General features: G+C 47.4%; 1 protein-coding gene across 1 annotated transcript; it reads right to left on the bottom strand.

Moving 5' to 3' along the window:
* Positions 1-4,473: 4,473 nt before the first annotated feature.
* elfn2a (extracellular leucine-rich repeat and fibronectin type III domain containing 2a) lies at positions 4,474-7,606 on the bottom strand (the record flags this gene model as incomplete). Its single annotated transcript, XM_083693479.1, has 2 exons — positions 4,474-6,948; positions 7,247-7,606. The coding sequence occupies 2 exons, from the start codon at positions 7,604-7,606 to the stop codon at positions 4,474-4,476; spliced, it is 2,835 nt and encodes a 944-aa protein (XP_083549605.1).
* Between the last annotated feature and the right edge of the window lie 4,143 nt (positions 7,607-11,749).

Raw genomic sequence — 11,749 nt, 5'->3', positions numbered from 1 at the left:
CCTTGAGGAATTAGAAGATTAGATTAGAACCCTTCGGTAGAGGAAGAGGAGAGGAGGAAGAGAACACAGCAGTTGCCGACCGATTGGTCACCAGGTGGGGTACAGTAAGAGGTGATTCGTCAGTAGTCAGGAGTAGGAGGAGCAAGATTTGGTCTTTATCATTGGACCCCCTGACACAGCATAAGCGCTCTCTATTCACTGAAGGGATTCCATTGGGGTTAGGGAATGGAGTGGATCAGAGTACCACCACAATTGGACCAGAGACAATTTATGTTGATTATGATTGTAGACAGGGAATGAATTAGGGGGAAAGTTCCACCCCGGAGTACTAAAATGAACTATAAATCATCCAAAAATTAATTTGTTTCAGAATAGTTCTATACAAGGGAGACAATTATGATGAGCACAAAAGGAATGCCTCGGCAAAGCCAGGCATTCTCCTCGGACAAGGCGTAATATACTTATATATAATATACTCCAAGTAATGAACTTCAATGTAAATTATGAAGTTAATATGACAGAGCATCCATAGAGTAATACGGCTGAAATTAATATGGGAGTCAATGTTATTATTAGTAATGGCCAGAGAGGTGCCTGAGGGCTAGTGGAGGCTCACTCTCTGCCCGCTTCACCTATTTACATAAAGAAGTCATTACTTTAACAAAGACTTTTACACTGCCTTGCCCCAGGAACCAATCAGAACCAAATTGATTGGTAATTCCCCAGACCTACGCCGCCAAGCTGACCAATGGTTAAAAACATTGGCTAAAATAGGGAAAAAAAGGCCTTTATGGAAGCAGGGTCTGGCCAAATTAGTGCCTGGAAGGCCCCTCTTTGTGTGTGCAGCCTTTTCTTTTCAGCAAGCGGCCCAAATTAGGTTTTATTGACCTGATTGTGGAGTAATGATGAGTCTTTTCACATCCCATTGTTGCCGGGAGTGGGTCTATTTGATTTGTTGGCAGATTAGATGAAGAGGAGGTCAAAGGAACAGCAGTATTCGATAAAAAGGTCAATTAAACATTATCAAGAGGTACCATATTATACATAGGGGAGTTATAGGCTGGGGAATGAGGGCATTGAAATGGATGTCCCTATCAATAAAGTGTAATATTTTGAGTGACGTGACAGACTGATGAAGCATGCTCAATAGAGTTGTAGACCACCCTAGTTTGGATGAGGGACACATCATGGAATATTTTATAAGGGACTAAACTGGGGCCAGAACCAAGTGCACTGCCCCTGAGCACATAGCTACCGAAAAATAGACCATTTCCATTCACTGTGACCTTTCAATGAGAAACAATTCGGCGGACGGACATATTTGTAGGTCAAAGAGAGAAGGAAAGTGCCATAATTCATTTACACTATTTTCCATCAAATTCACACTAAAGCACTGCAGGTGAATTCCCTCTCTTGTCATAATAGTGACTTCAAAGCTGTGGAAAATAGAATTGTACTACATTTCTCACAGGCCTCAGGGGCCTCAAGACTCCTTGCCTCTGAGTGGGAGGTAGAAACTCCAGATGCCCTTAAGCACAGATCTAGGATCAGCGCCTCCTCCTCTAACCTAAAACAAAACCTCTAACCTTAACGATAGAGGTGACACATTCCAAACTGACCTTGGATCCGTGTCTAGGGGCAACTTCCATCGACTCTGCCCCTGAGACTCAGAGGCGAGGGACAGGGGTGTGGGAGCCAGGCTAACGACCCGACGAGCAGAGAGGGAAACAGTGATTCATCTCAATCAAACCCTCAATCTGGCAGAGTTAATAACACCAGCACGGCTCCCACGACCTCCGGTGAAGCCCTGACACCTCCTCCGCAAATTACTCATTAATTTACCTCATTAAACTGGACATGGACGTCAAGGGAGAGTTAATTACATGTTGTTGTTTTTTTTTTAAATGCTAACGCCAAATGTTTCTCAATGGTGTATATTAGTCAACAGGCGTGGATCATAAAGGAGGGGAATGGGAGGTCAGGGCGCAGAGGGGAGGAAGTTGTAGGTGGTGTAGGTGTTAGCTTGAGATGAACAGAAGGAGAAAGAAAGAGAGAGAGAGAGATACAGAGAGACAGAGAGAGAATATAATCAATCTACATATCAAATGTCAGAGGATAGAAATCCTATCTAAACAATGATTTGACTTAAAACCATGGAGAATGTCAGCATTTAGGCCTAATGCACAGAGAGTGAGGTTGAGTCATATTCCGTCCAAGCACAGGCTGTAATAGTACTTCAATTAGATGCAAATCGAATGGAAAGCATTTGTGTAAATGGGTCCAGAAAAGACACCAAACCTTGCTCCAACTTCAAGCACATCTCCTAACACAGTCCATATATGGATAAAGTTGAATCATCAATCATAACTTCAAAAAAAGAAAAGCAGGAAGACTATCAAAAAACAGGTCCAGTGTAAGACCCAATTATGACAATCGTCTTTTTTTTAAGGTTCCATCACAACTCATTCTATTTCCGTTTCTCAATGTTAGGAGAACGGAAATAAAACAACTACGCACAGTGAACAGCAAAACGTTCTCTTATACACTACTTCCCGGTTGCGTGGGCACTTTGGTTTGAAGCAGGCTACGAGCGTAGGTCGTGGAACAGGGCAGCGCACAGATATACCAGAGCCCTAGCCCTAGAGTGTTCTAGAATGTGTTCTAGAGTGTTGGAGGGCCATATTTTGCCCATGGATGGAACGTTGGGTTGCAACATGGCGGAGAGTCCAACTCTTTAGCTTTATCAATGGCTCTGGTATGGACTGTCGACTTAGCTGCTGCGTTACCTCTGTTACCTTCCCATTGACAAGCATGTGTCTCTCATGGATGTTGTGGATTTTGTTTATGCATTTATTGTAATTGGTTGTAACTTAGTTGTCAGATACAACGGTGTCTCAACATTTAAGTTTTCACACCGATGTAAAAGTGCCAAGAGTTATAGCTCACTATGAAGGTAGTTATAATTCTAATATATTATAATATCCCTGGGCAGTTTAAAATCCCACCTTGGGAAGACATTGCTGCCTAACACAGACTATGAACCTTCCTGACTTGTAACTTCCTAAACAAGTGCATCCTACCTCTTTAATATAAGCTGCAACTTTAATATAAGCTGAAAACCTTCAACCTCCATTCACCCGATGTGATTACCAAGTGCTTTAATATGGGTGCCAACACCCCCATCGTGCTACCTTGCACAACTCACCCTAAAGTGATTTTTGCATGACTAGCACTATTGAAATGCAAATATCCCCCAAAGCTGGCCTTATCAAAAGAAATATGCTATACCTGTAAATAAAATAAAAATTGGCTCAGTGACAGAATGCTTGCAGCTCTGGAAACGGCTTACTTCACAGTATATGAACACACACAGACACACACACACACACACACACACACACACACACACGCATACATTGTCCCTGGCTGGGCTGCTATCTGTATGCAAAGCATCTGCATTAGCCAACCACATGGCTGCCTTGGGAGGAAAATAAATGGAGGCCCCACACACACAGACGCGCTCTGTAAAACATGTGTAGGTGTTTCCAATCGATAAGCACACTCCTGCTCCAGCTAAACGCAGTGCTCTCGGGCCCGTCCACGCTCGGCTCTCACCCCGCCGTATCCTCCCACACAGCATCCACACCTGCTTTTATGCCTGCCTAATTACCGCCAAGAACAATTAACTTGATAAGTATCACTTAATATCCTCCCCCGAAGAAGGGATTCCGGCAATTCAAAACAAACACAGCTAATTCCTCATTCCCTCTCTATTATCTCTCCGAATTACGGTTTATATAAGCAAAAAAGTGGCAGTGGCGGCGGTGGCAGGGTTGGGAAATTACAAACTTTGATGGGATTAAAGAGGCAGTGTTTAAGGGGACAGGTTTAAGCCGTGAATGCTGCTTCTTCGGTGAGATATGCTGTAATGAGGTAGAAAACACCTGTCCATAACAAGCCCTGCATTCATTGCTGAATCCTCACCGCTGTCTCTACGGTAGCCTGTGAGGACCAAAGTGCCAGGCAAGAGGGAGTCTGTTTTTTTGTTTGCTTTTTTCTCTTACTACTGTGACAACAGTGGAACCGCTATGGGATTCCGCTGTGGAACTGAAGAGCCTCTGTGAAATCATGTTGGAATCCGTTGTGACAGTTTGGAGCCCCTGAGGAACTGCTTTTGATTTACTACAGAACATTGTTGTGTGATTGTAAAACCTTTGTGGACCCACTTGAGAACTTCATGGAGAACTGGGGGACAACTATGGAACCTCTATTGAACTGTGGAACATGTTATGAATTCCCCTATGGAGCCACTCCAACCCATTGCTGAACAATTCAAACCTCCATACTTGTGTCTTTCTGTCTACTACCACTCTCCCCTCTCCACAGTTACTCACCCCTACCTACCTCACCCCTCAGAGTCTGCTGTTGTAACCATCCACCCTAAACCCTCACCCTCACCCTCCCTTCCTCTCCTCACAGCTTTTGCTGGGCGGACACCCCCTTCCAGTAGTCGAGGATGTCATGGAGGTCCTCGTCCTTGGCAAACTGCACCTTCTTCCTCAAGGCGTGGCCCGCAGCGATGTAGGATGCCTCCTCGCGAGGGCTCTTCTTGTAGGGCCTGAAGCGCTCCCAGATCCTCAGGGTGTTCTCGGAGGAGTACTCCGGGCTGGAGGAGTAACCCGAGTAGTTCTGGTGGCGTGAGGGCGAGAGCTGGGAGTAGGCCGCAGGGTCCCTCTTGGCACGGCCCCGGGGCTTGAGGAACGAGACCTTCTGATTGGTGGACGGGGAGTCGTTGGCCCCCTCGTAGTATAGCGCAGGGAAGGAGTGCCGGTGCTCCGAGCAGTGGTAGTCCGGGTGCACCTCCAGGTGATGCTGTTGACCTGTGCCACACCCGCCCCCTCCGCCGTTGCTCCCTCCCCCGCCACAGCCCATCCCTCCCCCGTTCACCCCTCCGCCGTTGACACTACCACCCACACAACCCCCACCACCACCACCACCCCCTACCAGTGGCAGCCTATCGAGGGGCTCCCCGCACCCCACAGGGCTGCCCTTCTCCGGGGGGTACTTGCAGGAGTCAGGGCTGCGGGGCTCGGTGACATCTAGGCTGAAGACCCTGCTGTTGCTCTTGATGGACCCCCCCGAAGATGAGACGCTGCAGCGGTTCTTCTGGACCACTACGCCTGTGTCGGCGCTCAGCTGCCTCTGCAGGGGCCGCACAGCGTTGGCCGGGGGAGGGTCCCTGTAGGGCGGCGAGAGGAAACCCCCGCCACTGATCCCCGGACGCTCCGAGAGGGGCATGGCCAGGGGCACAGGGGCCGGGGCAGGGTGGGGCATTTTTGGGGATGCAAGCATCTGACAAGTGTCTGTGAGGCCCTGGGAGAGGGGGATGAGGTTGCGGGCGAAGGAGGTGATGCAGGCAGGTGGAGGGGAGGAGGGGTTGTCCCCTGACATGGTGGTGACTACCGAGTCGAGCTTCAGCGCATCGATGCAGTTGTTGATGATCTGGTTGACTTTGTCCACCTCCATGGCGATGGTGGAGATCTCCGACGCAGACCCGCGGCCGTCATCATCCGAATCCTCACCGACGTTCATCCCATCCTCGACGCATCCCCCGCCTCCGCCACCTCCTCCTCGCATGTCCACCACAGCCTCCCCTCCCCCACCAGGCACACCTCCCCCGTCCCTCACCCTCTCCTCCCCCACCACTACCCCCGTCCTCACATCCATGTAGTTGCCTTTGCTGGCCATGGCCTCCGAAAACGCTGTGGCCATCTTCTCCACCTGGGGCAAGGAGGACAGGCGGGAGGAGCTGGTGTTGGCAGACCCGTGGAGCATGCCTGTGCTAGAGGAGGTGGAGGGGGGCAGTTTACCCCCGCCTCCATGGTGGTGTTGGTGATGGGCCTGTTCCTGGAGCCTCTGCATAGCTGCCGGGTCATTAGCTGCTGCGGCTGCTGCCTCTGGCCCGTACCTCATCTCCAAAATAGTCTTCTTCACACTTATCGACTTCTCCTTCTCCTCCTGCATCCGTCGCTTGCGGAGGCAGTAGTAAACAAGGCCCAGGACGATGACCATGCCAAACAGGCAGCCTAGGATGGTCATGATGTAGTGGGTGGCGGTGGATGGGTTGGCGCGTAAGTCCCCCGTGTCAGCTGCCCTGGTGGCGAAGAGGAGACAGGTGTGGTTGTAGCGCTGGGCAGTTCGTATTGACGCCACGCAGAAGGTGTAGTTGGTGTGGGGCTTCAGGTTGGACAGCGTGACAATCTCTTTCTTGAGTTTCAGGTTCATGACGTCCGAGCGGTAGGTGTGGTTGTACTGAACCAGGATGTACATCTTGCTGAATGGGTTAGGGATCTGGACCAGGAGCGAAGCTGCTGAGAGAGTGACCGTCTGGAGTTTGATGCTTGGGCTGTAGGTGGGGTCGGCGGTGGAGGACGCGGTGGGCCCAGCCCGGTCATTGTTGTCCGGGCCCATCCCGGAGCCATCTGAGTCGGGCGGCAGAGAAGTGATGCCAGGAATGATCACGCCATCCCGGCACATGGAGGAGAGGATGACGCGGGCATTGCGGCCGTGGCCGGGCACGGGGCTCAGGAGCGGGTACCCAAACATCTCCCGGGGGGTCTCGCACTGAAGCCGGTCGTAGGTGTGTGTGACATTGTTAAACGCTTCCAACCAGGTGAGGAAGCTGAACAGCTCACAACCGCAGTCGAAGGGGTTCCCTGCCAGTTCACACACCATGAGATGGTTCACGACGGTAAACGTGGATGGGTCAAGGCGAGCCAGCTTATTGGACGACAGGTCCAGGCTGCTCAGGCTGGGGCACTCCTCAAAGGCGTTGTTGGAGATGACCTCGATGAGGTTGTGCTGGAGGAAGAGGCACTGCATGCGGCCCAGCCCCCTTAGCATACCCTCCGTCAGGTTGGTCAACTTGTTGTAGCCCAGCTGCAGCACCTGTGAGGAACACAAAGGAAACAGTGGAAAGTGGTTATACATTGTTGCAGCCTAATTACATACTGATTCCCCAGTGATCATAATAAGCTAATTATCTAAGGTAATTCTGTGTGGCAACTCAACTCGTCTTCTGATTAACTTGTCATAACACAGTAATGAAATTGTAATACATTAATTACACATAATAATAATAACAACTTTATCATTGTTGGTTTAAATACTCCAGCGAAATGTTGTATAGTGTCACCACATGTATCAGTCACAATACACACTGTGTGACAATCCATCATCCACTCACCTGGAGGTTAGCCTGTCCGGCGAAGGCGCCGTCCTCGATGTAGGAGATCTCGTTCTTGGTGAGGTTGAGGTCCGTCAGGTTGGTGAAGCGGTACATGGAGGTGAAGAGCACGGCCTTGAGTTTGTTCTCATTGAGCCGCAGGTCATGTACAGTGTTGTTGATCTGCTGGGGGATGGTCTCATAGGGGGGCTGGTTCTGGCTGCAGATGGCCAGCCACACGTAACCCTTGTCCCCCTCGATGAGCCAGCAGTCCCCCTGGACAAAGCTCGGGAGGCGGAGCACCAGGAGCAAAGGGAGGAGGAGGTAGAGGAGAAAGGAAGGAGAGAGGGAGCTAGAGGGGAGTTGAAACCTACTGGCCATGGTAGGGAGGATAGTAGGGGTTGTTTTAGTAGAAAAAAATGGAAGGGAAGAGTATCAAGAAAGAGTTAGCAAGCAGAAGTTGAAATCAGGTTGGGTGACAGGTAAGGGGAAAGCAGGTCAGAGCAGAGAGAGAGAGAGAGAGGTCGCAGAAAGGGTGTTTCCTAGGCAATTAGAGCTGGGCTTGCAGCATGGTAGCTTGTACAGTCCCCATTTTAGGTGTTCTGAGTCGAAGGGTTACAGTGACTGTTGCCCCAGCAACAACTCATGGCCTCTGACCACCGTTTCCCTCGGCAACCAAGATGAAGGAAAACTCCTTTCAGTTAGGAAGCAAATCTGCATAATAGAGAGAGGGAGAGGGAGAGAGGGTGGGGAAGAGAGAAAGAGAGAGAGAGAGAGAGAGAGAGAGAGAGAGAGAGAGAGAAGTCGAAGGATTTCAAGACAGGGAAAGGGAGATAAGGAGTGAGGGAGAGAGAAGAGAGAGAGATATCAACATTAATAGTGTTGCTAATGACAAAATGATTAAGAAAGGCCTGGGATCTTTTATACATTTCACATATTCCCAGATGATTTCAAATTAATTAAATTTAGGTCTATTTTCAAAAAGAGCAGTGTAAAAAGAAGATAGAACGATGTAAATCTAATAGGCATGGAATCCCTTTAAGGTACAGTAACATTCAACAATAATATATCCATTAGCTAATATGATTATTATATTGGAAACGACGTAAGAACAGATATGTATATTTCAAACAAACCAGCATTTCCACACCTGTTATTATTCAAATTCATTTTTACAAAAAAACAACACTCTGTGGGTTGCAGCTCTATTGCTATGACATTAGCATACAACGCATCAATAAATATGGAAATTAAAAAACAAAACAAAACAATAAAATTACATTTCATAGACAGTGTTGCATTGTTTACAAGGTTTAGAAGACTACGCCAGTTGTTTATATGGCTTTTGTGGTGAACTATAAAACAATAAAGTTCTCATAAATGCTGTTAAAGGGGAAGAATGAGGCTAAATGGCGTAAGGGGAGAGGAGAGGAGTGCCGTGATGAATGGCTCAGTGTGATGCATGACATTTAGTGGTTTACTGCTTTCCTGTGGATTAACTCTGGATTACATTCTAATCCGCCGTAAAACGTCTGTACCTCATCATTACCGCTAAAGCATTTTCACACTTTTTCCAATAGTTTTTTTTTTTCTCTCCAAAAAAACATGTAATAGTTTACTACCAATCGTGGGAATTGGAACAGTTCAGTGTCGGCCTGTATTTCCAGGATGTGTTCCACTGGTATTTATACAGGCCAGATTTAGTAAACAGAAATGAACGTTAAACAAGTCTTGAACAAGACCCAGACGTACTTGGTTAACCGGTCAATAGTCTGTGTCAATACACTCCTCACAAGAATGAGTCAATACGGGCATCTGAGACTCTCAAACAGACAAGCTGAAAAAGACGGGCAGGCCGAGAAAATATTTTGGACGAGTCCCAATTCTGTTACGCAACTTCCTTTCCTTGTCCCGCTCTCCTCAGAACAATTATCTGAGTGGACTTGTTATGTACAGTGCAACCAATCTGAAAGGAAAGGAGGCAAAGGAGAGGAAGCTACTCCAGAGCTTTGGAACGCACAGCCGTTGGTCCATCCTCAACTAACCTCCACGAAGCAGGAAGCAAGCCACTTCAGAGCATTGGGACAAAGCCGTTGTATTTGTCCGTCCCTAATAGTCATCCCTGCTCCTCATATCCTCAGAGTGGAACCTGATTTAGCCCCTGGTCACTTCTCATTTCTGCAACACCACACCACTCAGGTCCAACCCCTCTCTCATTCACGCTATGAAATTGATATTGACAATTCAATTCCTCCACCTGAGGCCCTCAATTTGCCTTTGACCCTGACGGGGTGTCATCTCCGGGTGTAGGTAATGTGCTACATATAAAAGCAATTTGTACCTTGGTCAGGCAGTGGTGAGCTATCCACCCTCAAAATGAAAAAATATGAAATTTTGGTAATGACTTTTACAGCAGGTTCTGAGGCGAATTTGTGGTTTTAAGTGGCTTCAAATGGGGTATGTTTGTTTGTGTAGTGGATAAGAGGGTTTGCGATGTAGGTCATTGTATCTGTGTTGGTGTGAAGCCGAGTTTATGGCCGCTTTGATGAAAGGAGGAAAGTTAAGTTAATTATTTATCAAAGAATGGCATTTGGACATGGATCACAGGGATTAGGGTCATAGTAGCATGGATGCAGATCTCTCTCTCTCTCTCAATATCCTTTGCATTAGCACCTGTTAGGACCCCATCCCTTAACCCTATGCCCGGCCTTGAAGCCATCCAAACCCTACTTCCAGCCCAACTCAAGCCTGTCTCTTTATACTGTCCCACCCTTCACCCAAACCCGCCTCACGAAAAGCCTGTTATGCTCTCCAAGATCGTTTGTTCACTCACGTCTATAATCTCCCTATAACATGGACCATGACCCTGACTATACTAACGCTCTCCCAAACTCAAACAACACAAGAACACCTTCACACAATAAGCCCAGATGAAATTGATATTGACAATTCAATTCCTACACCAGAGGCACTCAATTTGCCTTTGACCCTGACGGGGTGTCATCTCCGGGTGTAGGTAATGTGCTACATATAAAAGCAATTTGTACTTTGGTCAGGCAGTGGTGAGCTATCCACCCTCAAAATGAAAAATATGAAATTCTGGTAATGACTTTTACAGCAGGTTCTGAGGCGAATTTGTGGTTTTAAGTGGCTTCAAATGGGGTATGTTTGTTTGTGTAGTGGATAAGAGGGTTTGCGATGTAGGTCATTGTATCTGTGTCGGCGTGAGTGTATAGGACTGTAAAAAGGTCCGGTCTTCAGTCACGATGCTAACAACGGCACAACGGCACAAACTGCTCTCTTCTGACCTAGCAGGCAAATGTACTCCCTTCTCACTCATCCTCTCCATGCCGCATTGTTTGCCCATCCTTTCTCCGCACCGCTCCTTTTCAACAAGGAGCACAAATGAATATGTTTGACTGCCAGACACAAATCGGAATCCTTTTATGACCCGTTTCCTTTTCCCGTTGCATGTACGCCTCTGGTCCCCTTTGGAGAAAAAGCGCTGAACTGAGGCAGAATGAAAGGAAGATGAGTTCCTTTTCTTTTTTTTTTCTTTTTTTTTTTTTATCTCTGCCCCTTCTTCCTCTTCTTCTTCTTCTTCTTCTTTTTCTTCTTCTTCTTCTTTTTCTTCTTCTTCAAAGGGAGCTCTTTTTTTTTGCGGTTCGCTATCAGTGACGGTATCGCTGATTTAATTAAATTTCACGAGGCCGACAGACAACGCTAATTATAACGCTGGAAAAGCAGGTGGACTGTTCCGGAATTAACACCGGGGGAGAGAGAAGGGCCCTCGTGGCGACACCAGGTCCTTATCGGTCTCTTCTGCTCATTAACAACGCCGCTCGTTTGGGATAGGAGCTTCAACAACTGCCATTTCTAGAATTTGTGGTGGGAAAAAAAAATATACTGGTGGTGTGTCTCTGCTACATGGAGGATCACATTCACAATCTCTCCTCTAATCCAGTGCTCAGTCAATACAACACACCGCCCGCGCATTAGGGCGGGGAGCTGGGTTTAATTCAACCAACTTCTCACTGAGAGAGGGAAGAGAGAGAAGAGAGAGAAGAGAGAGACAGAGAGAGACAGAGAGAGAGAGAGGACTGGCCCAGGGAGTGTCATCTATGAGAAGATAAAAGGTTTTGGTAGGGATTTTTGACAAGGGTTGTATATAGAGTGAGACATTTGAGTTGGGTTCAATCGATGGTTGCTTCAAGGCCGGGGAAGGAGAGAGAGAGAGAGAGAGAGAGAGAGAGAGACATTAGTAAGAAGACAGACTTAGACCTCACTCTATTTTTGAACACTTTGAAATAAAAATAAAAAAAATAAAAAAACGTTAAAAAAAAAAAATATATATATATATATATATATATATTCCAACTGCCAACCAACGTCCTATAGACACATACTGTGTTCGTTAAGCGATAGAACTCTTATCTCTCCTCTCGTACAGCTGCCACTCTGTTTAAAACCATCACTTGATAGGCAAACAATAGAATGAAGATCAAGAACAACTGCAACGTTCTC

The sequence above is a fragment of the Argentina silus genome (genome assembly GCF_951799395.1).
Source record: "Argentina silus genome assembly, chromosome: 22".
In the NCBI taxonomy this organism is placed as follows: Eukaryota; Metazoa; Chordata; class Actinopteri; order Argentiniformes; family Argentinidae; genus Argentina; species Argentina silus.
The sequence above is the reverse complement of the archived record's forward strand: the minus strand, read 5'-3'. Positions and strand labels throughout refer to the sequence as shown.